Consider the following 27,134-nt stretch of genomic DNA (forward strand, 5'->3'; position numbering starts at 1 on the left):
GTCTCTACATGTCTGCAATGTAGTTTATGTTTGTGTTGGTCAAGTAGTTGGCAGCTTGGTGAAGTGATTCAGACTGAGGTTCTGAAGTTGCTCCATCTCAAACCAGTGATGAATATAATTGCAGTAATCTGAATTTTTGATGGTCGTAGTTGTTTGTGGGGCTTGTCCTCTGACTCTATCTTGAGAATTGGCACAGCAATGGCCTGACCATCACTAGGTACAGTTGCATTATTTCTTCCTTGCTTGACAAACATTACTCTTGCATCTAATGTTCCCTTCACCCCATCCATCAATATCATGCTTGATCATCCTCTCAAGTTCACTCCATCTATTACTCTCCACACTCTTTTTACTATTTTTTTTCCACATACCCAAACCATCCCAGTACTCTTTGATCTATCTTATCCAACAGCTCTTTCCATCTGTTCTCCACCTCACCTCCAAATTTCTCACTCTATCCATCCATGTAACAACTATTGTACTCCTCATACACATCATCTCAAACACATTTAGATTCTTCCTGCCTCCTTGAAATTCCAAGTTTCTGCTGAATATGGTACTGTAGGCACAATTTCTCCCTCATACAACCTCTTTTTGTATTCATTCCCAGATAGGCCTACCTATTTCTCATAACTGATGAATGAGAATATTTTTTTTGTAAGAAATAATTCTGACAGTTGTCCCCGGACTCAAACCCAGGACTTGTATGTTAGCAAGTCTATGCTTCTACCGACCACACTACCGAGACTATAAAATTCTTCAACCTCGGGGTTAATCTACTCCCGCAGGATTTGAGTTGACTGCTAACTGCCATCCTAATCTCAATTTCATGAAGAACCAAGCCCACTTGTAGGCAGTGGTGAAGCAGGTACGTATCCTTGATAAACTTTCATCATTGTGATACCTGAATAGAATCGCTAATGATGACAACATCAATCAAATAATTCCGACAGTTGTCCCCGGACCCAAACCCAGGACTTGTATGTTAGCAAGTCTATGCTTCTACCGACCACGGGGTTAATCTACTCCTGCAGGATTTGAGTTGACTGCTAACTGCCATCCTAATCTCAATTTTACAAAGAATCAAGCCCACCTGTAGGTAGTGGTGAAGCAGGTATGTATTCTTGATAGACTTTCGTCGTTGTAATACCTGAATAGAATCGCCAATGACGATGATGTCAATCAAATAATTCTGACAGTTGTCCCCGGACTCGAACTCAGGACTTGTATGTTAGCAAGTCCATGCTTCTACTGACCACGCTACTGAGACTATAAAATTCTTCAACCTTGGGGTTAATCTACTTCTGCAGGATTTGAGTTGACTGCTAACTGCCATCCTAATCTCAATTCTATGAAGAACCAAGTCCACAGGTTTTTGTAAGAAGTTCAAATTAAATTCTTATACTATTAATAATTTTCACTATTTAATCCTGCTTTGAAACTTGCTCATGATCAGTGAGTGAATGTTTATAGAACCAATTAGAGCATCCTCCTTTCATGGAGGCAGAGGAAGTGGAACTGGAAAATTATATTTTTAGTATTTTGTTATTGATAATTAAAACTTCTACTCTTAAAATATTGCATCTAAGAGTCATGGAGGTGGTAAAGAATAGATTTAATTAAGGATGGTAGGAGAGGAGTGAGTGCATGCCTTTTGACTTGGCCACCTCCCTTATAAGGGAGGGATAGTCGAAGTTGAAAGTGATCACTATTCTTTTTTTTTTTAATGGGGATTAGTCTTCAGCCATAAAAGAATTGTGTGTCTCTGGTTTGTAGGAATGTCACTGGTCTAAAAGATATTGACTAAATAAAATTTAAACAGTTAATACCCATGTGCTGGGAAGGGGAGAGGAAGAATGAAAAATTCTAATTATCGAAGACCTGTTGTTTCTCATAAGGGAGGGAGCCAGTCAAGGTACTCATTCACTCCCACCCATTGTTTACCTCTCATCTTAGCTTCACTGCCCATGTCAGAAGCAATGCAGCAAGACACAGCATAACCACAATAGGGCTGCTTGATTTACACAGCAACCCTCCCTCTACCTCCTCTTATGCAAAAAATAGAGAAGACTGGGCTTCATCTAAATATCATCAATGCATAACTATTCTGCCTTCTCACTTACTTGCTCAAGACATTCCTCCCTTAGAGCCCCTTTCACCCTATCCCTTCATCTCATTCTTGGTCATTCCCTCAAGTTCACTCCACCCACCTCTGCTTTCCACACTATTTTTGCTAATCTTTCTTTACTCATTCTTTTCATGTTCCCAAACCATCCTAATAATCTTTCATGTCTTATCTGCAACCTCCCTTTCTGCCCCCAATTCTCCTCTATGAATATTTCCTATGATGGGGTAATGGCTGTATGGTAATATACAGTTGATACTTTTAGGACTGGTGATACCCACAGACCAGATTCACACAGTATTCTTCTGTGTTCAGAGACAAATTGCTCATAGAAGAATGCCAAACTGCTTTTCAAGGTTCACTATCTCTTTTATATGCTCTTCTCTCCTGTACACTCCTTGGACATCACCTCGTTTTTTTTTTCTTCATGTTCCTGTGGCAGGAAATAAGAATGCCACCACCATATTCCATGCGTGTCATATATAGTGACTATTTGGAGTGAGTGTGAGGACCGAAGTGTCCCCTTCTGTGCATTTCTTCTCCAAAGAGTGCAGGCATACTTTGGCTAAGCCACCACCTTTACAAGATGGGAAAAACCATTTATATACTCTATCCATATACCAAGGGCTTCTCCCCCTTTATAGGAGGTAGCCAAGTCAAAGACACGCACCTATTACACACCCAATCCACCATCCTTCTTTCCCTCTCAACTTAGCTCCTTGTTATCCCTGTCTCCTGCCCAATGATTGGTTCAGAGGCAATGCAGGAAGACAGAACTTATATATACATATCTAAATAACATTATGTACTTAACGGAGTTCAAACCAGTACTGGAGTAAGTAAACACATTAAAAAAGTTACACTTTATTTCTCAGATTTATTATGGTATATGGAAACAGGGGTGAAACAATGAGACAGAAATACTTGTTATGTATATATATACTATGTACATAAGTTGTGTATTTACTTTTTCTTAACTCCTCCCCTTTTATGACCTTTTTTACTAATTCTTTTTGATTTTTTCTTTTCCTTCATCTTCTCTTTTCGCTTCTTGGTTTCTTGCATCTTCTCTAAGACAGTCATTGGCTTCTTCTTCAATTTCTTTCTTCCCTCTGGTCCTTCATCTTCGTCTCCTCCACTTTTCCTCTTCTTGAGCTTTATGTTGCTGTCATACTTCTTTGACCTTTTGTTGCCCTTAAACAAATCTGAAAAATTCCACAAGTTGAAGCAAGAGAGAGAGAGAAAGAGAGAGAACACCTTTTCAGGCTACATTAATTCCTTTACTCAATCTCCCTAGATTCACTTATCTTTTGTAAAATCTCATCTATTCAACAAATCCCTATTTCAATCCATCCATCTATTCCATTCTTGATCTTTCTATGAAGCTTAATCCACTGATTTCTGCTTTTTACACTCTGCTCATCTTCCCTCATCCATTATCTCCCAAATTACCAAACCTTCTAAAAACCTTTTGTTCTTCTCTATTTGACAACTTTCTTTCCGCCACCATTCTCCACTTCATCTCCACTTCTCACTCTTTTAATTTTTTCGACATTTTATCATATTTCTCAAATGCACCTTAAAAATACTCTGTCCTCATTCAACTTACTCATGCTCAGCACATCCCTCTCTTTTCTTCTCCATCTTACATCTACTTGGTCCTATCTATCTATATAGTGAGAGCTTTTTCCCCCTTACAAGGGTGTAGCCAAGTGAGAGGCGTGTACCTATTCCCACCCATTTTACTCCCTTCCACACCCCCCCCATCTCAGCTTCTCATGGATGACAGGTTATCCCTGCATCCGCCAACTGCTTACTTGGTTACCTTAATTAAATATCTTCTTTACCAAATCTATGATTTGTCTCCTTTAAAGAGGGTCCTATATGATCAATATTATTGTGCAATATTCCATACTGTACAATATTATTGATGGTGTAGGGATGGTATTGAAGAATAACAAAATATATTGAAGACATCAAATATACAGGCCAAACATGTGTGCCTCTTCAATAGCATCCCTACATTGTCAATAATATTGTACAATACATAATATTGCGCAATATCATTATTTGTGTAGGTCTTGCTTAATGCGATACTATCCCCAAGGACAAAAGTACTGGTCATCGGTGACAATACAATCTTCTTTCCCATCAATAACTTACCTTCGTCAGGGTCTACTCCAACTTCCTCTCTATAATACGCTGCATCATCATCCTCTTCTCCATAATCTTCATTTTCTTCTTGCTTCTGCGAGAGTTTCATGCCATCAAGACACTTTTGCTTATGTTCTTCTTTCCGACTGGCTTTTCTGGCTACATCATTTTGCTGCTTCTGTTTTCGCTGTTCCTTCTTCTTCCTGCAAAACAAATGAATCATACTGTAAAATCTTAAACTAATTTTAATTCAGAACATGATCTGCACACATTACCCTATAGGAGAGACACTTAAGGGCTGAAGCTGTAAATAAATGAAGACAGACAACAACCTAAGTGCATACAAATACCAAAAGGTCTCTTTCCCCCTCACTAAGTAGTGGCCAAGTCATATTTTTCAAACACTTCATCCTAAAACATTCACTTTTTCCTTCTGCTGCACTTTTATTCCAAGTCTCTGCTCCACATAGCACTGTGGGTACAATGATTCACTAAAATTGCCTCTCTGAATTCATCTCCAAATATCTATTTTTCATTATGCTTTTGTTCCAACAAGACATATTTTCTTAATTCCTATATTCTATAAGTTGCCCCTATATCCACTATTCTGTTCACTATCACATGTCTATTCATCTATATACCAAGGGCTTTTCCCCCTTATATGGGGGGTGACCAAGTCAATAGGCATGCACCCACTCCCATCCATCATCCTTTCCTCCCTCTCACTTTAGTTCCTTGTGGATGAAGGGTCATCCTGGTCTCCCACCCACTGCCCCGAGTCAGAAGCAATGCAGCAAGCAGAACATACCCTTATTGGTCATATCTAACCTGCCACCATCATCACTCCTTGTAAAGCCCATTACTTTAATTTTACCCACACCTTTCCAAACTCAGTCACCAAGTGCTTCAGTCTCTCACAGGCACAAAAAGATGTACAGTGTACATGTATGTTCACTGTGTGCAGTACAACACATTATGAGTAGTATATGTGATAATACAGAGGAGGTGAACTGGGCAAGAACCTAAGACGAGGGTTTGGCAATGCACAAAAGAAATTTAAGAAGCAGAAGCCAAAGGTGACGAAAAAAAAAAAAAAAAAAGTCTTGTGCACCTACTTCTTTGCCTGCCTGCTCTTTTCAATGAGGCGTTTCTCCTCCGCTGTCTTGGTGATACTCTGATGGAAAAGGACAGCTCCTTCATGTGGTCCTTCCTCTACCTTCAGCAGCTGTGAAAAATATATATATGATTTAGTTTAATGTCAAGAACTTCCCTTAACAGGAAGCTAGGACGCACGGTGGATTTTGTAGTGTGGAATTTAATGAACCATGCCCTTGGTTTCACTCACCAGCGGCAGGGTTTGAACTCCCATCATTGTGACCTCCGCCACAAGTATCTACACCCTTACCAAAGATCCTCTCTCCCTTATATAGGTGGGGTGATCAAGTTAAGACATACATCTAATTCCTACATACTTATGTATACATACACCACCATGTCCTTTCCCCCATATGAGAAGGGATGGCCTAGCCATACACTTACCCTTCACCCATCCCACACCCATCTGTTGTCCTTTCTCTTATTAAATTGTTGTGAATGAAGTGTTACCTCTGTACCCAGCCCACTGCCTGAGTCAGAAGTGATGCAGAAAGACACAACGTATCCAGAGCAAGGCATGACGATCAAAGCTGGTTTACCTCCATTATTTCATTACATTGGCACCCACTCCCCTCATCCACCCAAGAAATTATAAGATCACCAGTGGTGGGCAGCAAGAAATTTTGCGATAAAGTGATCAATTAGTCCTATAACGATAAAGCGATAAATTTCCAAGATACCTTAAAACGATAAATCCAAAAATACTCTATTTTTGCTACTTATGCATTTAAAAAACCTCTTTTTTTACACTTAACACACCATATCTGTTTGCCGCGTAACAATGAGCCTGTAACCTCCCGCCATAACGGTTTTTCGTCTTCTACTTTATCGTGGGAAATTTGAAAGCGATAAATTTTTCCAGTTAAAGCGATATTATCGCTTTACTTATCGCAACGCCCATGACTGAAGATCACACAAGAAGACGTCCCTTCAAGCCATATCAAAATTTCATCCATTTAAATCACTCTCTACTCTCACTTATCTTGTGCTCTCTTCTGCATAAGAGTTTCCTCTTGTACCCAAGGCCCATTTCACTCTATCCATCCATCCATCCCATTTCAGTCTTCCCCTCAACTCCATTCCACCCACCTCTGGCTTTCAGTCTTTTAGCTAGTTTTTCTTCTCTCAATCTTTCTACATGCCCAAACCATCCCATTATTCTTTGGTCAATTCTATCTGGATAATCTGCCCTCTCTTCTCACTCTATCCATCCTCACAACCTCCACCATACTTCTTAAACACTTCATTTCAACCATGTTTAGACTTTCTTTCTGATTTGGTTTAATGTTGTGAGTTCCTCCCCTATCAGGAGGCTAGGATGGTGCCCCTTACAGAGGACTTTTTAGCATAAAATTTAATGAACCATGTTCTTGGTTCAACTTGCAGGCAGCAAGGTTTGAAGTGCTGTCACCTTGACCTCCGGCGCAAGTAGTGATTCTCTAACCTGCTTCCCTTAAATCCCAAGGTTGCTCCGTACAATGTTATGGTTGCAATCACCCCTTCTTAGTTGTCTTTACTTTATAGCTGACCTCCACTCTCACTCCTCCATTCTTTGGTACAGTAAATCCTCGTTATACGGTACATATGTGTTCCTGAAAACCTTACTGCAAATTGAAATTACTGTATACTGAACCCATTATAACATGTAATAATAGGATATGGCAGATGTACCTTCTCCCTGCTCTTTCCTCTTCAAAACACCAGTGGATACCGTATGTGAATTTTTCTTACCATAAATAGAATCAAGGGTAGTAATTACCAAATACCATAACTGTGAATTTACCGGATAAAGAATTACCGTATAAGGAGGACTCACTGTACATGTGACCCTACATAATAAAAAATCTTCACTTCCTATACTTTCCTTAAAGACTCGCCTCATACTCATTGCCAACCTCTCCTCAGTCATCTCATCACCTTACTTTTGCCCACATTTACTTTAATTTTTCTCCTTTCCATTCAAAATGCCTAAAGAATGGCAACTTAAACCAAGAGGTATTTTATACTAAACTTCCCTAGCAAAACCACATTGAAGAATCTAAAAGTAATCCTAAAGATGAAAATAGTGAGTGTATGATCTACACTGATAACTTAAAAGAAAAAGACGCACTCCGACGTAAAGAAGCGCATGTGTGTGTATGGGTATGTGTGTGTGCACAACTTCCATAAAAATAAAAAACAAACCTTAAGCGTCATTCGAGGCCCAATCTCTGTAAGCTTAACTGTAGATTTCTGGGGTCCAGCCTTGCCTCGCACCAACTTGTTGGCCACAGTCACCTGTGCTGCGGGGTCATCCTCTCCTTCACTCTCGGATAACACCTCCGACCTGACAATAGTTAATATATGATAAAAGATGCATTCTAAAGGAGACCATGAATTCATATGTTATACTGAAGAAGAAGAAGAAGAAGAAAGAAAAAGAAATAGAGAGGGTGGGGTATTATTGTATGCATCAAATGTCCTAGTAGGGGTGGGAGTTGCTGAATCAAATAACACACCCACTAAATCTCATTTGATGCCCCTCCCATTTTAGCTCCCCTTGTTCCTTGCTAAACTGCCTGAGTCAATTGCAATGTACCAAGACACAGCTCTTCCACAGTGGGGCCCAACAACTATGGCTGGTTAATCCTCACCAACTTCCTTATGTGATGCCCCACCTCATCCACTCAAAATAATTTACAGAGCAGATAGAAAGACTAGCCCTTCCTGTTGTGTAATGTATACATACATATATACATATGAGAGAAGTATTGATCTGAGGTTTCAACAGAACATGACTAATGTAATATTTGTTTTTCTTTACAAGTAAAGATTGTGTAAGGTTGGCCCACAACCAAGAACCTACTTGATCATGAAGTCTGAGACATCAGAGAACTTTCCGAGATCTGGGATTTTGTTGGACATAAACTTCTTGACAGCTCTGGAGACACCTACTGGTACCACTCGGATGGAATAATGACGGAAATCAAAGCAATCCATCTCTTCATCATAATGCACCATGCAACAGCGGCGGATATTCTGCACTTTAGTCTGGAAAATAAGAGAAAAGAGATGCCACAATTAAAACTCTATTTATGGATTTTATCATGGTAATGTCATAATCTTACTCAGTTCAGAGGAACCTATGGTGTAAATGGTTCAACTACTATCTATCTATATACCAAGGGCTTCTTGCCCTCTTATAAGGGAGGTAGCCAAGTCAAGGCATGTACCCACCCCCACCCACCACCCTTCCCTCCCTCTCTTCTTAGCTCCTTGTGGATGAAGGGTCATCCCTATCTCCCGTCCACTGACTGGGTCAGAAGCAATGCAGCAAGACACAGCACATCTACAGCAAGGCAACTTCACCTACACTGTGACCCTCCCTCCTTGTCTCTTGATGCAGAAAATAGAAGAGAGACCCTTCGCGCCGCATCAAAATATAATTTGTACACAACCACTCTCCAATGACCCCTATCCCCTGCCTTCTCCCTTCACTGCTCACAAGACTCTTGGTTCAACTACTACCTTGACTAAAGTATCTTATTTTTTTTTTTATTTTTTTTTGTGGCAAATTTATGAATTTGCCCTTACTGAAGTTGGATAGGTTTATTCATCTTTATGGAACCTCTGAGATCAATGACGGTTACCTGCACGTCATGGTCCTGAAACATGGACAGTCAGTGGAGGTTCTCATTTTCAAAACCCATCAGCCCCATCTTCATCTGGGGGTCCAGCCCTGAGGGATTGACACTTGGTCTCCCTGGGAAGAAATTTTGGACTTTTGTATCAATGTGGAACGGTTTTTGTGTCACTGGCTAAAAGTGGTAGGGGGAGGACGATGGTTCTCGGTTGTTAGTTCTCTATGTGCGAAGTGTAAGAAATACAGTTGACCGTGTGGTGGTGGCCGAGCGATGTAATGGCGTGGTATGCTGTGCCATCGTACAATTATTATGCATCATAAGTACGTATTGTTGAACTGAGAATTGTATGTTTCCCCCTTTATATAATTATCATATATTTTGTTGGATGTTTATTTTATCATTTATCATATTATTTAATTACAATCCTTGTACAATCTGTAGGGAGAACCAAGCGATTCCAAGACCAAATGTCAGCTCCTCAAGGAAGCAAGCAGGTCGATGGGTTCCGAAAATGGGCACCTCGGTTGAGTGTCCACCTTGCAAGACCACCACATGTAGGTACCTGTCATTGATTCCTCTTATCCAATGACTACCTCCCTTGTAAGGAGGAAGAAGCCCTTGGTATAAAGATAGATAGAATCTTAAAACCTCAAATAGTGTTGTAATGGTCTATACTAATCTCTTCTCTATGTATTTGAACACACAAGCGTGTCCTTTCCTTTGGGTAGTGCCACATTACCTTATTTGGTGTGATTGTAGGGAATAAATCAAGGAAGAGCCTTGCTGTCAACTGCAGATGATTAGGTCCCTGCTGGGGCTGCAGGTTTGTCATCAGGCATGGAGGGTGCAGGAACTGCTTACCGTAGGTCATCTGTCTTTTCTGCTGGGTCACTACATCACGTACCAATGAGTAATTTTCCACTCTGTAAACCCAACGTTCAGTTATTTATGTATACATCTGAAGTCATTGTAAATAGGATCAACCATATACATCTCAAGTCATTGTAAACAGGATCAATCAAGAGATAATCATTGGCTATAGCCAATGTGACTTCAAGAGAGATAATGAAAATACAGCGAGGAATTCTTCCCCCCAAATAAGGGAGGTAGCCAAGTCATGCACCCATTCCATTCCCACCCTTCCCTCCCTCTCATCTTAGCTCCTTGTGGATGATGGGTCATCCCAGTCTCCTGCCAACTGCCCAGGTTAGAAACAATGCAGCAAGACACAGTACATCCAAAGCAAGGCTCTTTTACTTATCAGGAACCCCCCTCTCTCCCTTGCCTCCTGTGGAAAATATAGATGTGGAAAAATCCCTTTTATTCTTGTTGAATATAAAGGAACCCTGCATCTAAGCATACCAGTTGCTCATTAGTATCTTTACAACCATCATCACTACAAATATTGTATTCTCCCCTATGGAGCCATGCATTTCTACTTTCTCTATAGTTCCCCAAATAGCAGTCACAGCATATACGGGTAAGGAAGGCCAGGACCAATTTCCAAAATGCACTGGTGATCTGGGGCACTTTTACACACCTATGCGCAATAAACCCAGAGTAACTGCTTTTTCCACAACAGATCATCATTTATAAGTCTCAGGGAAATGCAAAGTCAGATTACGATACATGCAAGTTCTTCACACTCACTATCTACCTATCTACATGCCAAAGGCTTTTCCCCCTTATATGGGAGGTAGCCAAGTTGAAAGGCACATACCCACTCCCACCCTTTCTTCCCTCCCATCTTAGCTCCTTGCGGATGACAGGTCATCCCTGTGTCCCACCCAAAGCCCTGGGTCAGAAGCAATGCAACGACAGTACATCTACAGCAAGGGTACTTCAGTCAATCTGTGACACCCCCACCCCTCTGTCCCCTCATGCAGTAAAAGAGAAGGAAGGGAGAAATCCCTTCGGGCTGCATCAAAATATCATTCACATATAACCATTCCATACTCTCCCCCCCTCCTCCACTCCCTCCCATCCTTGCATCACAGTATCATTTACACACAGATATTCTCCATTCATCCCTATCTCTTGTCTTCTCCCTTCCTTGCTCAACAGACATTCCCCTCTTGCTCAAAGCCCCTTCCACCCCATTTATCCATCTCATCCTTGGTTGTCCCCTCAAGTCCATTCCATCCATGTATGTCTTTAACACCTCTTTTACTAATCTTTCTTCACTCATTCTTTCAATGTGTCCAATCCATCCCAATACTCTTTCATCAGCCCTAACTTCCATCTCCTTTTCCAGCTATACTCTCCTCTTCACCTCTTTGTTTCACACTCACAGGGACCAATAATGGATACTTGCTTGTGGTGGTCCTGCAAGATTGATGTCTGAGAGAATACCTCTTTGTTAACCATATTCAAAACCATTCAAAACACTCACCTACATCTTCTAGTACATTCCTGAGGGTCTGACACCCTGTATTTCTTTCTATTTTCACATTAGGAGAGCTAACAACTGGTAATTGTTCCTTTCCACCTATTACTATAAGCTGGTTGCATAAACACAGCTCCTTGATAGAGAGGACTTATTAAAGTGGGACCGAGGAAAACAAGAGGACATGCAATGAAACTCAAAAAGGATAACTACAGAAGAGACCTGAAAAAGAACAGCTTCCCACACAGAATGATAGATATATGGAACAAATTGGATGAAGAAATAGTATGTGCAAACACAATACAAGAATTTAAGAACAAACTTGATCTTGTGAGATACAAAAATGGGTCACCACGAGCATAGCTCCTCTTCCCATATAATACAACTAGGTAAATACACTGATACAACATAATAACAGTCCAAAGTTCTTTCCAGGAAAGATCCATAAGAGGTCCTAAGGACAAATGCCAGTCACTGTGGGATGTGATTTTCTAGTTAGAGACAACAATTATGATTTTCCACCAGAAGAATAAGAATTTTTTATCAACCCTTTAACTTAAGAACATAAGAATGGGGGATGAGACTGCAAGAGACCATATGGTCTACACTAGTCAGTTCAGTGTCCAATGCCATCTATTATCCCCATCCATTAAGTTATCTTCTTTTAAAACAACCAATAGCTTCAGCACTTACTACATGGTTACTAAATCTATTCCATACTTAACCACTCTATTGATAAATCAGTTCTTGCCCATTTCCTTCTTAAATTTAAATTTGTCCAATTTACATCCATTACATCAGAAATATGGATGTTGACAGCTAAACTAAAGAGTAAGATTCAAGTGGCAGAAATACGAGCCCTACGCCTCATTAAAGGAATAACAAGGAGAGACACGAGGAGCTTGGTGTGGAGCCAATATTAACATTTGTGAAGACCAGTCAATTGAGATGGTATGGACACGTGATGCGGATGGACATAGAAAGGTACCCTCTAAGGTATTACCTCTGGGCACCGAGAGGGACAAAGCCAAGAGAGAGACCCAGGAATAGATGGAAGGATGGGATCAGAGAAGCAACAGAAACGAGAGGAGAGACAATGGAGATGATCGAAGATGAAGAGAGGTACAGAGATCGAACCCAATGGAGAAACTTTTTGAGGCGTTGCAACCGATAGGGCAACTGCCCTACCTGGAGTATGGTGAGAACAAGGTGAGAAATCTATTAATGTGAGTCCTGCCCTGGTGTCTTAATATGATGACCTTGCCTGCATTACTTGTGTTAAACCCTTTGACTCATTTGTGAATTACTCTGCTTTATTATATTGCCTACCTCCATTATACTAATTAATATATTCAAATTTGGAATATATCTTACAGATTCAGTTGAAACATTAAACATGACTAAATCATTGTATGGCTACCTCACTTACAAGGAGGAAAAAACCCTGATATATAGATAAATAGAATATTGTGTGACATAACTTTTGGTAGTAAAAGGATTGCAACTACAAATGCATCAGATCTATCCATTACACTATCCAGACAACTTCCTGCTGACTTACTTGAAGGTCAAAGTGGGTCCTCGCGGCATTCGGCAGAGTTTCATATAAACTCCGATGGTAGTGTGAGAAAAACTAACCAGATGAGTCACGTTTAGTGGGCCAGCCATGGCAATGAAGTCCTTCAACGAGTTACTCTTTCTCTCCTGCCAAACAAGCAAATGTTTGTAGAATATATGTAAACAAATACATGGTATTGCTCTAAAGAGATTAAGACCTTGAGTCTTTATTTATATACCAAGAGAAAATGGAGAAAAATGGGAGGTGAGCCAGTTGTTGTTTGCTGACAACACTGTGCTTGCAGCAGGGTCAAAGAAGGGATTAAGGGAGTTTGTGATGGAGTTTGTGAAGGTATGCAATAGGAGAGAGTTGAAGGTAAATGTAGGTAGGAGTAAGGTGATGAGATGTACAAGGGGAGAGGATGGCAGCGAGTTGGATATAGTTTTAAAGGAAAGAGGGAGTTTGTGATGGAGTTTGTGAAGGTATGCAATAGGAGAGAGTTGAAGGTAAATGTAGGTAAAAGTAAGGTGATGAGATGTACAAGGGGAGAGGATGGCAGCAAGTTAGAAATAGTTTTAAAGGAAAGAAGCTATAGGAAGTGGATAGCTTTAGGTATCTGGGTTTGCATGTGGCACAAATGGCGAATGGTGATGGAAGTAAACTGAAGGCTGAGAAACAAACAAAATGCCTTGGGGATTAAAAAAGTATGTAAAGTGTTAAAAAAGTGTTTAAAAAGTGATTAAAAAAGTATATAAAAAAGTGTTTGTTTGAAAAACTTGTTAAAAAAAAAAAAAAAAAAAGGCATTTGGAAATGGATGGAAAAAGGAGGCTATATGAAGGGGTGATTGTGCCAATGGCACTGTATAGGGCAAAGACATGGAATTTAAGAGGGGCACAGGTTAAAAGTTCAAATGTGTTTGAGATGTAATGTCTGTAGTATGGCAGGGGTAACAAGATTTGATAGGGTGAGAAACAAGGAGTTGAAGAGAAGAGCTGGGGTGGAAAAGGAGATGACAAATAGGGCCGATGAAAGATTATTGGGATGTTTTAAGACACATGGAAAGAGTGAAGAAAGATTAGTAAAAGAGGTGTGCAATGCAGAGGTGGAGGGAGTGAACTTCAGGGGATGATTGAGGATGAGATGGATGGATGGGGCGAAAGGGGTGTTGAGAAAGAGGGGAATGTTTATTGAGCAAGGAAGGGAGAAGAGAGGAGATAGGGGTGAGTTGAGAATGGCTGTGTATATGGGATACTATGATATAACAAAGGGGGGTTAGGAGTAGTTATGTATGAATAACATTTTCACGCAGCCTGAAGGGATTTCTCCCTATCTTCTCTTTTTTCTGGATGAGGGGACGGAGAGGGAGGGGTCGCTGATTAATTGAAATAGCCTTGCTGTGCATATGCTGTGTCTTGCTGCATTGCTTCTGACCCTGAGGATTGAGAGGGATACAGGGATGACCTGTCATCCATGAGGAGCTAAAATGAGAGGGAAGAATGAATGTGGAATGGGTGGGAGTGAGTACTTGCCTTTTGACTTGGCTACCTCCTTTATAAGGGGGAAAAACCCTTGGTATACAGACAGAATAGAACTGTTTTATATAAATATATACATATATGTATATATATATTTATGCAAATAAATCACAAAAATACGTGATTCACAAAATGTGTAATAAAACCACTTGGAAAATAAAATGAAAGGTGACTGAACGTTTTCATCTTAAATAGACGAAAAATGTTCAGTCACCTTTAGTTTTATTTTCCAAGTGGTTTTATTACACACACACACACACACATATATATATATATATATATATATATATATATATATATATGTATATATATATATATATATATAAGACTGAAGGTGGAAGAAGCAGATGAGGAGTAATGGGAGAATTTCACACTTTAACATTTCGACCTGCAGGATCTTGATCACAAAGCTTTGTGATCAAGACCCTGCGGGTTGAAATGTTAAAGCGTGAAATTCTCCCATTAGTTCTCTTCTGCTTCTTCCACCTTCAGTCTTATTTGTCATATTATAGTCAATATATATATATATATATATAAAACCTTGGTAATTGTGCAGAACTCCAAAAGAATTTATTCTAACTAATGCCACGTTTGATTGAAATATGAATAATACCTTATGCATAAATGAAATGATCCTGGGACTATGAAAATCCAAATATAGCCAAGTACTGAACTGATCAAGTAAGAGATATGACACCATAATGTAGAATATGAAACACAATGATGATCACATTAGATAAATTACAACATTAATGGCCATTTTCTTACCCTCAAGTTGATGGCTGTATTCGGCTGCATAACTCGACGAAAATCTGTCTGTAGTTGTTTGACATATTTTCCCACCTTGCCACGGTGAATGACAAAAGAATGTGGTGCCTTTTCCTCATCTTCCTTTCTTGCTAGGGCTAAGGCTTTATTCCGCTTGGTCAACTTACCCTACAAATTTGAAATATAAATAATTAAGTTTGGAATAAGCATGCTTACATAATCAAAATATACTCTCATTTTATCACTAAAAAAAGTATGAGCCTCACCAGTCCAGTGCAACTTCCTTGCAACAGGATCTCAAATTAAAAAAATTGTATTGCCTACACTGACATATCTTGCAAACAACTACACAAAAGTCATCCTCTATAACTAATGCAATATGCTGTCAAAGTTCTTAATCTAAAATTACTCAGTCACTACATTTTGAAGTCAATTTTGAACACCCCCAAATCTCAGACAGCTGACGTAGTGTATGTATTCAATACGAAAATAATATTATATTTAATGGTAAAACCTTACTACAAAATGTATTTCTACCTTATATAAAAGCTCACTATAATCCCACTTACCCTTTTTTTCTTCGGCATTTTTGTTATTAGGTGCTCGTTTTCCCCACAACTCGTTTAGAGTAAGCAGATCGGACCATGTGTTTATGTTTACGAACTTTCAGGAGCGTTCACGTAAAACTGAATTTTTTATAATTTCATGTTAATACACAACTAGATAAACAGGAAATGAAACAATATATATCAAAGTTGCTTACAACATATTCTTTTCACATAGTATATGAAATTTAATTTCACTTTGAACTTACGCTTGACTTTTTTCATTAATTTGTTTAGAAGATTTAAAAACCCACACTTACCGATTAGTGAAGAAAAAAATAATATTGTTACCATAAACAAAGTTTTATGCAGAGACAGTCTGCTATGAAAATATCAATCCATCAAACACCTCTTTTCATTTTTTGCCACGACCTTATTTTGTTAATCCATTTAACACAGAAGAGAAAACAGTAACGGACAAGTATTGCATGCAAGTAAAGCAAATTATACCACTGGTACAAGAATTTTGTTCAACCACATTTAAATTCCTTCATAGGGTTGGTGGTTAATGTAAATATCCCAATACGAAATCGAAGTTAAACGAATTCGGACAGTATGCCTTGTGTTGTCTGTGTCACTACCAACGTTTGTGTTTACATGCCGTGGGAGCGGAACTCACCCTGGAAAGAGTAAAGGATACTAGGCGTGTGCAGTAAAGAAAAACTCGAGGAAGAAAAATCTTAGATTATACAAAATGTCGTTAGCTGACGAGTTGCTGAATGACTTTGACGATGGAGAAGAGGAGGAACTCTTGGCAAACGAGATACAGGCAAAGGAAGAAAAAGATGATCCTATGGACGAGTTCAAGATTCCATTGCCTGTTGAGAAACCTGTCTTAAAGTCTGTGCGACAGGTTGCGAAATTATGGGATTCTGATAAATTGCAATATATAAAAGAGCAGATAGATCAGTATTCCTGTAAGCAAAGAAAAGCAGAAGATCTTTCTGGGCCCGTAGAAGCAGATCCAGAGTATAGGCTAATTGTTGAAGCCAATAACATTGCTGTTGATATTGATAATGAAATCAATAATATTCACAAATTTGTAAAGGAGAAATATTCAAAGAGGTTCCCAGAATTAGAGTCTTTAGTTGTAAATCCGTTTGAGTATCTCAATGCTGTAAGAGAATTGGGCAATGATGTAGACAAAGTTAAAAATAGCGAAACACTGGCACAGATATTAACGCAAGCTACTATTATGGTTGTTAGTGTAACAGCCTCAACTACTCAAGGGACACTACTGGATGATGAAGAGCTGAGAGCAATTGATGAGGCTTGTAATATGGCACAAGATCTGAACACATTCAAGATGAGAATATTTGAATATGTTGAAAGTAGGATGAGTTTCATTGCACCAAATTTGTCAGCCATTGTAGGAGCTTCTACTGCTGCTAAATTAATGGGAGCTGGTGGCGGACTCACAAATCTGGCCAAGATGCCTTCATGTAATGTCATGCTAATTGGAAAGCAAAAGAAGACAATGATAGGAATGGCTCAGACCTCTATGCTGCCACATACAGGATTTATTTATCATTGTCATATTGTGCAGGTATAGTATTTTTTTTTTTTTTTCAGAAACAAAAAGTAGGTTCTGTATACAGAATACATACATTATTTGTGAGGAAAGGTTACTTTTATAAATTTTTGTTTTCTTTGATGATGATGATATTGATATTATTATTTTAGAGTGTACTTTGTTTTAAAACGAATTGTCCCATATACCAGACTAGTGACCAGTGATGGGGTACTTGCAAGAGGTGGTCCCGTAAGTTGCACATTGGGAAAAAAAATAATTTGGTACTTTTTAGAAGTGCACATCCACATGATATAGCATTAGAAAAATTAATGGTCAATTTATAGTTTCACCCAACCAACGATTTTCTGATGTGGCTTATGTTTATGGTGAGATATGTTGTGTATTGATTGAGGGTGTACATAATTTGTCGCAAATGCTTAGTTTTCAAGTAATTAATATGTAAAGTTATGCCTACCTCTTCTCCCAACAATCTTGGGGGGCCTGTGGGAAATTGGGGTTTTTGGGTGGGGAGCATGAAATTGAGTAATGCGTGTTGCAAAACAGGTGTAAAATCAAGAAGAAAAAAAAATGAAATTACATAAATTACACCTTTGATGGCGGCAGTGGCAGGGGCTCATGCGAGCGTAGCCATGTTTAATGTTATTGTTGAGCAACGTTACCCATGATTCACAAATTTTTTTGCTGTATCCGTTACATTTAGCGAAGCCCACTCCGCCTGCATAAGAGTTCCTAACCCTGAAATCGGGAATAAATTCATGAAGCTTCGAGAGGACCGAGAGGCGAGAGTTGCGATTTTGTGTACAACTAACGTAACCTAACCTCAACCTAACGTAATGTAACCAAACCTAACCTAACCAAACCAAACCAAACCAAACCTAACCAAACTTAAACAAAGCTAACCAAACCTAACCTAACCTAACCTAACCTAACCTAACCAAACCTAACCTAACCAAACCTAATCAAATCTAACCTAACCTAACCAAACCTAACCTAACCTAACCAAACCTAACCAAACCTAACCTAACCTAACCAAACCTAACCTAACCTAACCAAAGCTAACCTAACCTAACCTAAGCAAACCTAACCTGACCAAACCTAACCTAACCTAACCTAATCTAACCTAACCTAACCTAGCTGGGAGCTTTGCCCCCCCTAGACCCCTCCAATCCCCACCAAAGCACTCTTAGTAATGTAACTTGATCTCTCTTTAAAGTATAACTATTAATATAAATGGGTGTTTATCTATTATAGAGGTTAGGTTTGGTTACATTACATTAGGTTGAGGTTAGGTTAGGTTAGTTGTACATAAAATCGCAACTCTCGGTCCTCTCGAACCTTCATGAATTTATTCCTGATTTAAGGGTTAGCAACTCTTGTGTGGGCAGAGTGGGCTTCACTAAATATAGTGGATACAGTGAAAATTTTTGCGAATCGTTGGTAATGCTGCTCAACAATAACATTAAACATGGCTATGCTCGCATGAGCCCCTGCTACTGCCACCAGCAAAGGTGTAATTTATGTACTTTCATATATTTTTTTTGTTCTTGTTGGTTTTACACCTGTTTTGCAATGCACATTACTCAATTTCATGCTCCCCACCCAAAAACCCCAATTTCCCACAGGTCCCCCAAGATCGTTGGGGAGGAGAGGTAGGCATAACTTTATATATTAATTACTTGAAAACTACGCATTTGCGATGGAAATGATGTACACCATCAATCAATACACAACATATCTCACCAGAAACACATAAGCCACATCAGAAAATCGTTGGTTGGGTGAAACTATAAATTGTCCAAATTAATTAATAATGTAAATTATAATACAGTCAGACTTGCCGAACACAAGTGTTACGTTCCTTAGCCCATTGTTCAGGATGAAACTCATGTGGTATTATTTTAATTGTGCATACCTATGTGATATAGTATTAGGAAATTAAATATTAACTTTGTAAATTATAATACATGAATGTAATATGTGATTTTCTTGGTGGAAATAAAAAACAAAAAACATTGCTATAAGCAAATTTACTAATGAATGAAGCAGCTAGGATTAGGATATGGTATGGATGCCATACCAGTCCAGTCACTATCAGACGACGGCTTTCATGTCGTGGACTGGGTTTTCTCCAACTCTGCACTGTTACAAAGACAATAGAGCTTCCTTGGACTTTATGAGAGAACACAGGGTTCTGCCGTTGTCTGTTAACTGCCCAAGGTACAATAATAATCAGGCTGTCAGCATCTATGACGACGATGACGACCTGGATGATCTTTAGAATTTGAGGTACTGAATTACTAAACATTGGTTAAGTTATGTAGGTTAGGTTGGGTTGGGTTGCATTGTTAGGTTAGGTTAGAATAGACTAATTTATCATCCTTTCATTTCTTAGACCTCGGCACCTATCAAAACAAACATGGCGTATCATTCAACTGCTACACACAGATACTCTCTTCTCTTCCTCCACAACCACCAAATACCAGCCTCCGGAAACATATTCATAATCATATCACTCACCGCTCCATTAACACACTGAAAGACAACACACTGCTGCATGCCAGACACCCTGATATCCACCCTTCTGAATCCTCTCTCTCCCACGAAAGGACAGAGTCCACTTGGCCAGACTGCGATGCGGTCACCACCCAGCACTTCTAAGCTACCAGAAGAGGCTGGACGACTGTGTTGTGAACAGCTGCCCAGGATGTAACACTTCACCCCATACCATACAACACATAATGGAAGACTGCATTATACACAATCATGCACGCAAACAACACAACATACACTCTATAAAGGATTTGTGGGAAAACCCAGTTTCGGCTGTGGCCTTCCTTGGGGAGACGGGACTGCTCGGACAGACAGTCTAGGGAACGACAACAACAACAACAACTGCTGCGACTTCGTTCGTTAGAAAATAGGTTTTAGCAACTTTTTTGTTATTGATTTCCACCAAGAAAATCACATATTACATTGATCTATTATAATTTACATACATATACCAAGGCTTTTTTCCCCCTTACCAGGGGGGTAGCCAAAAAGGACAAGGCACAAAAACATTCCCACCCATTTCATTCCTGAAAACACTCCACACCCCTCCACCCTCCCTCCCATCTTAGCACCTCCTAGATGACGGGTCATCCCTGCACCCTGTCCACTGCCCTGGGTCAGAAGCAGTGTCGCAGGACACAGCACATCCACAGCAAGGCCGCTTCATTAAATCGGCGACCCCCCCTCTCCGTCCCCCCATATAAAGGAGAGGACGGGGAGAAATCCCTTCGGGCTGCGTCAAAAATTTTTGCTCACACACACACACTACCTCACCCCCATTCCCCCGTCCAATCCACCTCATGCATCACAACATTTTCCATATACAACCATTCTCCATTCACCCCTGTCTTCTGTCCTCTCCTGTCCTTCCTCAACCGACATTCCCCTCTTCCCCAAAGCCCCCTTCACCCCATCCATCCATCTCATCCTAGGACGTCCCCTCATGTTCACTCCCTCCACATCTGCCTTCCATTCCTCCTTTACTAGTCTTTCTTCACTCATTCTTTCCATGTGTCCAAACCATCCTAATACTCTTTCATCCACCCTATCTCCCAGCTCCCTTTCCACCCCTGTTCTCCTCCTCACTTCCTCATTTCTCACTCTATCTAGCCTAGTAATCCCCATCATACTTCTCAGACACTTCATCTCAAACACATTCAAGTTCTTTCTCTCTTCCTCTCTCATGTTCCATGTTTCTACTCCATACAGTGCTGTTGGCACAATCACTCCTTCACTCTTAGCATCCATTCCCAGATTCCTATTCCTCATTACACTTTTTAAACCACCAAGGCATTTACTCGCTTCTCTCAATCTACATTCTACCTCCACCTTCACTCCACCCTTTCCTGCCACATTTGCACCCAAATATCTAAATCTATTATAATTTACAAAATGAATAATTAATTTTCTTTTGTTATATCGTGTAGGTGTGCACAACTAAAATTTCACCACTCATGTTGGGTGAATAACAGCCCTTATGGGAAAAAAATAGTTTTCCAGACCTCTTCATACACTGGTGCACAACATGATTCGGCAGGCTATTCAAATCATGTTATTGTGAATCATGGTTGTGTTTGGCAAATGCTGGGATATTTTACCTATTTGTGTAAATGTGAAATTTCATGCATGATATGGTGAAGTCATGTTGGGTGAGGTCTGATAGTACTGTACATCAACATAATATATGTTTTTTTTTTTTTTTAATCAATAACAAAAAGGTGCTAAGAGTGATACAAAACGAACAGAACCATGGTAATTCCTTGAGACACAACCTGTGTTCTGATAGATTCAAAGGTCGAAGACCCTGATTACCTCAAGAATTACAGGTATCTCATTACTAAATGCAGTATAGGTTAGGTTAGAATAGATGAATTTATCATACTTTAATTTCTTAGATCTATGCATCTATCAAAATAAAGATTGCGTCTCAAGCAGCTGTTGTGGCTCTTTTCATAAGTGTATCACCTATAGCAACTTTTTTTTGTTATTGAGATCCACCAAGAAAAAGTTATAACACATTATTGATTTACAAAATTAATATCTGATTTTCTAATGCTATATCACATAGGTGTGCATTTAAAAAGAAATGACCATTAATATCTCTCCACCTATCTTCAAAACCCAAAAACACCTTCATCACTTTCTGGAAATTGCAACCCCAACAGGCTGATGCTTGGTTTCTGGACTAAGCCAGTGGTCTTTGTCAGCGTTGACAATATTTTATGTATCTTTTTGTATAAGGAGAGCTGATGAGCATAACTACACCTCTACTGCTGCAGTCAAATTTCTTTTATCCAGAATTTGGTGGTTTGGAATTATTTAGCCTGAGGTTTTTAGTTTTGTTCCCAAAAAATCATGAGTAATTAAAAGAAAAAAGCAAGAGAAAGAAATAGTAGCAAGATTGGGTGCCATGTTCTTTAATTTTGCATCCATTGTCCTGGATATTTACATAGTTGGCAGTCAGGCATCAAATAAAATTGAATAAGTAATTCTGATTTTTAGATATCTCTAGATTGCTTAATTTTTCTACATAGTGGAAAGAAAATTTTATTCAGTTTTGATTTAATGCAAAGATTTGTTTATGTAACAATTAAATTAAATGCGCTGTTTTACAGTACAGTCACAATGATTGCTGGAAATACTTTCAGTATGCTGCACTGTAGTGACACTATTTTGAGTGAACTGTAAGTGAAGAGTAGCGTTAAGTGGTAACATCACTACCCACATTTGATAACAATAACTTATTGATATTCTAGAAGTTACAGTTATTGGATTTCAGTGTAAATTCTAAATTTTCTAGCATTTTTTCAGAGGTAAATTGTACTTGACGGGATTCTCTGTGCAAAATGTACGTTTTGATAAATTTTATCAAATTGGTATTTTTTTGGAAGTGCACACCTGTGTAATATAGCAATAGAAAATTAAATATTAATTTTGCAAATTATAATACATCAACATATACAATTTTCTTGGTGGAAATCAATAAAAAAAATAAGCTAAAAGCAAATACACTACCAAATGAAGCTGATTTGATTATTATTATTGTTATTATTAGTGACAGAGTTTGGGAAGGTGTGTGAACGAAGGAAGTTGAAGATAAATGTGGGTAAAAGTAAGGTTGTGAGATGTACAAGGGGAGAAAGTGGCAGCACACTGGAAGTGAGTATTAAGGGAGAGAGACTGGAGGAAGTGGATACTTTTAGATACTTTGGTGCGAATGTGGCAGGAAAGGGAGGAGTGGAGGTGGAGGTAGAATGTAGATTGAGAGAAGTGAGTAAATGCCTTGGGGGATTAAAAAGTGTAATGAGAAAGAGACATTTGGGAATGGATGCTAAGAGGAGATTGTATGAAGGAATGATTGTGCCAACAGCACTGTACCGCGGAGAAACATGGAACCTAAGAGAGGAATGTGTATGTGTGGTTTGACTCAGCTACCCCCTTTTAACCCCTTCCATACGGTGCCGCACACGTAGGCGTCATGAGGAGCAAGTGGATTCGCGACGCTGCCATATCGGCGTCTTGATTATATTTATTGTAGTCGCCCCTGTTTTAACATTCTCCCAAATGCGCCCTGAATCCCATTCTCTGTGGTTTTCAAAATTCGCGGGTGAAAGAGAGAACGATCGATATAAGCGGCGACTATATTTTATGATGCGAATATTATTACGTTACGTCATACGGCTGGCATTGGCTGCTGCCCGCGAGATTTAAGTCCCGTACTGAAGTGGTTAAGGGGGGAAAAGGGCATTAGTTGTTATTTGCTAGACTGTCTTTCCTTTGGTAAATATATATATATATATATACTCAGAGGATATTCATTGCTATAATTTTCTTTTTCATTGGCTAACCAAAGGGTATTCATAATTTATATCACTGAGACTGTCTGTTTTTTGTTTGTTGTATAGTTACACAATCAGTGTAATGTATAACATCTCCAAACTCAGACTAAGATAATACATACATATTCCAAGGGATCTTTCCCCCTTACCAGGGAGGTAGCCAAAGTCAAAAGGCATAATTCCACTCCCATCCACCATATCTCCTTACCTCTCATCTTGGCTCCTCCTGGAGGACAGGTCATCCTTGCATCTCACCCATCGCCTTGGGTCAGAAACAATGCAGCACGACACAGATACAAACGTAAATGATATGTATTTTGTGGACATGTATATTGTACAGTGAGTTACAAGAGATTTATCGATAAATATATTTATCTTCCAAATTAAGGAAACTCCACCGGATCTCCGTGCCAAAGCATCCAGGTTGGTTGCTGCCAAAGCAACACTTGCTGCCCGGGTGGATAGTCAACATGGCAGTCCCAATGGTGCTCAGGGTGAAGCTCTCCGAGAAGAAGTGGAGAAAAAGTTGGATAAAATGATGGAACCGCCACCTGTGAAAGCTATTAAGCCATTGCCAGCCCCAATTGATCAGCCTGGGAAGAAAAGAGGAGGAAGAAGTGTTCGTAAGATGAAGGAGAGAATGGCCATCACAGACTTGCGCAAGGCTCAAAATAGGTACGGAAATGGTGTATTCTTGTATTTATGGACAATTTGAATATATGATTACAGTACTACCTCTCATTAACAGATGTTAATTAGCTGTGTTTGTGGTGTTTTCGCTGTGTTTTTGGTGCTGTTGTTTAGTGCTGTGCAATCACTATGCCACCCAAAAACCACTCCAAATCAATGGATTATTCACATCAACAGACACCGTTACCCCCCTTTTAGTCTGTTAATGAGAGGTAGTACTGTAATTTGGTTTGACATTGCAAAACTCTCCCTATCAGGAGGCTAGAACAGTGTCCCTTTATAGAGGACTTTGTAGTGTGAAATTTAATAACCCATGCTCTTGGTTCAACTCGCCTGTGGTAGGGTTATACTAAATGTGGAGGATGATAGGGTGGCTTTGATTGTGGGAGTGTGAGATGCTGGGAAAAATGACTGATGTGAGAGGAGAATGATAGGTTAGATGGTTATCACTGGTCTGGCATTCCTTTAGTTGTGGGTTTGAATCCCGCACCCCTCTCCAATTCCCAGCAGTGACTGTTACCTGCCCTGACAGTCCTCAAAGCACATAGGGCAAAGGTGATAGCTTTGGCTGCAGAAATGTGCCCCCAGATATATGCTCCTCATCTTCATATGAAATGACTAACAAAGGGAAGAGGATGTAGTGGAATGTTGGGTGAGATTGTTTAATGTGTGCTTAAAAGAAGGAAGTGTGCTAGTGGACTGAAGGAGTGGATGTATAGCTCCATTATATAAGAGAAAAAGGAATGTGTATGAATCTAGTAGTTTTAGAGGGATCGTTCTGTTAAGTGTAGACAGTAGGGCATAGGGTAAGGTGTTGATTTAGAGGATTAAGAAGGGAATAAAACTCACCATCCCACTCACACAAAGTGGGAAGTGGGAGACCCTTGGTAAGGCAAGCCCTGTCAGTTGTGGCAAGTCACTGGATTTCTTAGGCCAATGCTTGGGTTGCCTCCCTGCCTGGCCAGGGCCGTTGGGAACCAGCACAAGAACCACACAGCGGGTCTCTGGAATTGAACTCCCAACCACCTGCTCATGAGTTCAACACTCTGAATAAAAAGATAATGAAGGGAATAATTGGTGAACAGTAGTGTGGGTTCAGTAGAGGAAGGAGGTGAAATGTGGATCAAATTTTTTAAATAAGATATGCAAGAAGTTTTTGGCAAAGGGGACAGTATTTTTTCTGAGAGATATCTGGGTCAAACTAGGCTCTGTTGCTACTCCTCAAGAACCCAAGGCAACAGATTGATTGATTTCATGAATGATTGTGATCCCTTTTTATTACTATTATTATTATTATTATCATTATTATTATTTATTTGCTTGTTTATTTTTTTACTTTTTATAACCATTCTATTTTCCCCTTTTAGGATGAACTTTGGTGAAATAGAAGAAGATGCTTATCAGGATGATTTGGGTTACACACGTGGCCAGCTTGGAAAGGGTGGTGCAGGCAAGATTCGTAAAGTCACTGTGGATGAGAAGACACGTGTTCGCCTTTCCAAGACGCTGCAGAAGGAAGTTCATCGGCAAAACACCTATGGCGGTGCCACGACAGTCAAAAGACAAGTTGCTGGAACAGCTTCCAGTGTGGCTTTCACTCCATTACAGGGGCTGGAAATCGTCAATCCCCAGGCAGCAGAGAAGAAGGTGTCGCAAGCCAACAAGTACTTCTCCAATGTTCTTGGGTTCAAAAATGTGTCCAAGTGAAAAGTGGGAAGAAATGTGATGGAAGACATTTATGTCAGTACTAACGCATATTGCAATACATACAACAAGTTAACAAGATTAGATGTTTATTGACAGTGCAATTTATTTTTTAATTGCCACATGAATATTGAGTAAATTTGCATATATTTCTCATGTATGGAAATTCAGCACCATGCAATATGTTGTCATCTGAATGTAATGCAAAAATGTCAGTGAAATTTCCAATGTTTCTTTTAACCCCTTCCATACGGTGCCGCACACGTAGGCGTCATGGACTTAGATCTCGGTGGCAGCAGCCAATGCCAGCCGTACGACGTGTCGTAATAATACTCGCATCATAAAATATAGTCACCGCTTATATCAATCGTTCTCTCTTCACCCGTGAATTTTGATAACCATAGAAAATGCGATTACAAAAGAATTAGAAAGAATGTCATCATGGAGGGGCGACTACAATAAATATAATAAAGACACCGATATGGCAGCCACGCGAATACACTCGCTCCCCATGACGCCTACGTGTGCGGCACCGTATGGAAGGGGTTAAAGACAAAAATGTACAAGGACTCAGTTGTACCATTTCCTTGTAAATATATAATTTTCATATTATGATTTTTGACTACCCTTATAAAATCAGGTCTTCAGCTGATTGGGAACAAACCTTTGAAGTATGACATTGGGGCTCCCTGCTTTCAGCTCTGAATATTCATATTTTAAATTTGTGAGGAACTTTATGTAAACCAACTTTGATCTGGTCACCATTTGGCCCGGGAATAGCATCAGCACAAATTAATTAGCCTAATTTCAAATAAGCACAGGAGATACAGAACATGAATTTCTTAATGCATAAAATGAACACAATGCAGCAGCACAATAATTCTCTAAATGGTCCACTGACCACGCC

The 27,134-nt window shown here is 39.5% G+C and overlaps 2 protein-coding genes across 2 annotated transcripts; one reads left to right on the forward strand and one right to left on the reverse strand.

Annotated features, from left to right (window-relative positions):
• Positions 1 to 2,973: 2,973 nt before the first annotated feature.
• On the reverse strand, positions 2,974 to 15,991 carry ppan (Brix domain-containing protein peter pan). Its single transcript, XM_076202324.1, has 9 exons — positions 15,875 to 15,991; positions 15,306 to 15,473; positions 13,005 to 13,147; positions 9,797 to 9,980; positions 8,280 to 8,464; positions 7,619 to 7,760; positions 5,395 to 5,504; positions 4,289 to 4,482; positions 2,974 to 3,330 (listed from the first exon to the last, which is right to left on the reverse strand). The coding sequence occupies exons 1-9, from the start codon at positions 15,890 to 15,892 to the stop codon at positions 3,089 to 3,091; spliced, it is 1,386 nt and encodes a 461-aa protein (XP_076058439.1). The 5' UTR covers positions 15,893 to 15,991; the 3' UTR covers positions 2,974 to 3,088.
• A 437-nt stretch (positions 15,992 to 16,428) lies between these two features.
• On the forward strand, positions 16,429 to 26,461 carry Prp31 (pre-mRNA processing factor 31). The gene is made up of 3 exons (XM_076202323.1): positions 16,429 to 17,456; positions 24,222 to 24,508; positions 25,891 to 26,461. Exons 1-3 carry the CDS (start codon positions 16,605 to 16,607, stop codon positions 26,228 to 26,230), a joined length of 1,479 nt encoding a protein of 492 aa, XP_076058438.1. The 5' UTR covers positions 16,429 to 16,604; the 3' UTR covers positions 26,231 to 26,461.
• The last annotated feature ends 673 nt before the right edge of the window (positions 26,462 to 27,134 follow it).

Source organism: Oratosquilla oratoria, chromosome 18 (genome assembly GCF_046742065.1).
Source record: "Oratosquilla oratoria isolate Oo_2021 chromosome 18, ASM4674206v1, whole genome shotgun sequence".
Taxonomy (NCBI): domain Eukaryota; kingdom Metazoa; phylum Arthropoda; class Malacostraca; order Stomatopoda; family Squillidae; genus Oratosquilla; species Oratosquilla oratoria.

Coding starts and splice junctions, on each gene's coding strand:
- ppan (XM_076202324.1), bottom strand. Junction 7,761..8,279: donor GTCTCAGACTTCATGATCAA/GTAGGTTCTTGG, acceptor AACTATTGTCAG/GTCGGAGGTGTTATCCGAGA. Junction 5,505..7,618: donor GGCCTCGAATGACGCTTAAG/GTTTGTTTTTTA, acceptor TATTTTTCACAG/CTGCTGAAGGTAGAGGAAGG.
- Prp31 (XM_076202323.1), top strand. CDS start 16,605: ATGTCGTTAGCTGACGAGTTGCTGAATGACTTTGACGATGGAGAAGAG. Junction 17,457..24,221: donor ATCATTGTCATATTGTGCAG/GTATAGTATTTT, acceptor TTCCAAATTAAG/GAAACTCCACCGGATCTCCG. Junction 24,509..25,890: donor TTGCGCAAGGCTCAAAATAG/GTACGGAAATGG, acceptor TTCCCCTTTTAG/GATGAACTTTGGTGAAATAG.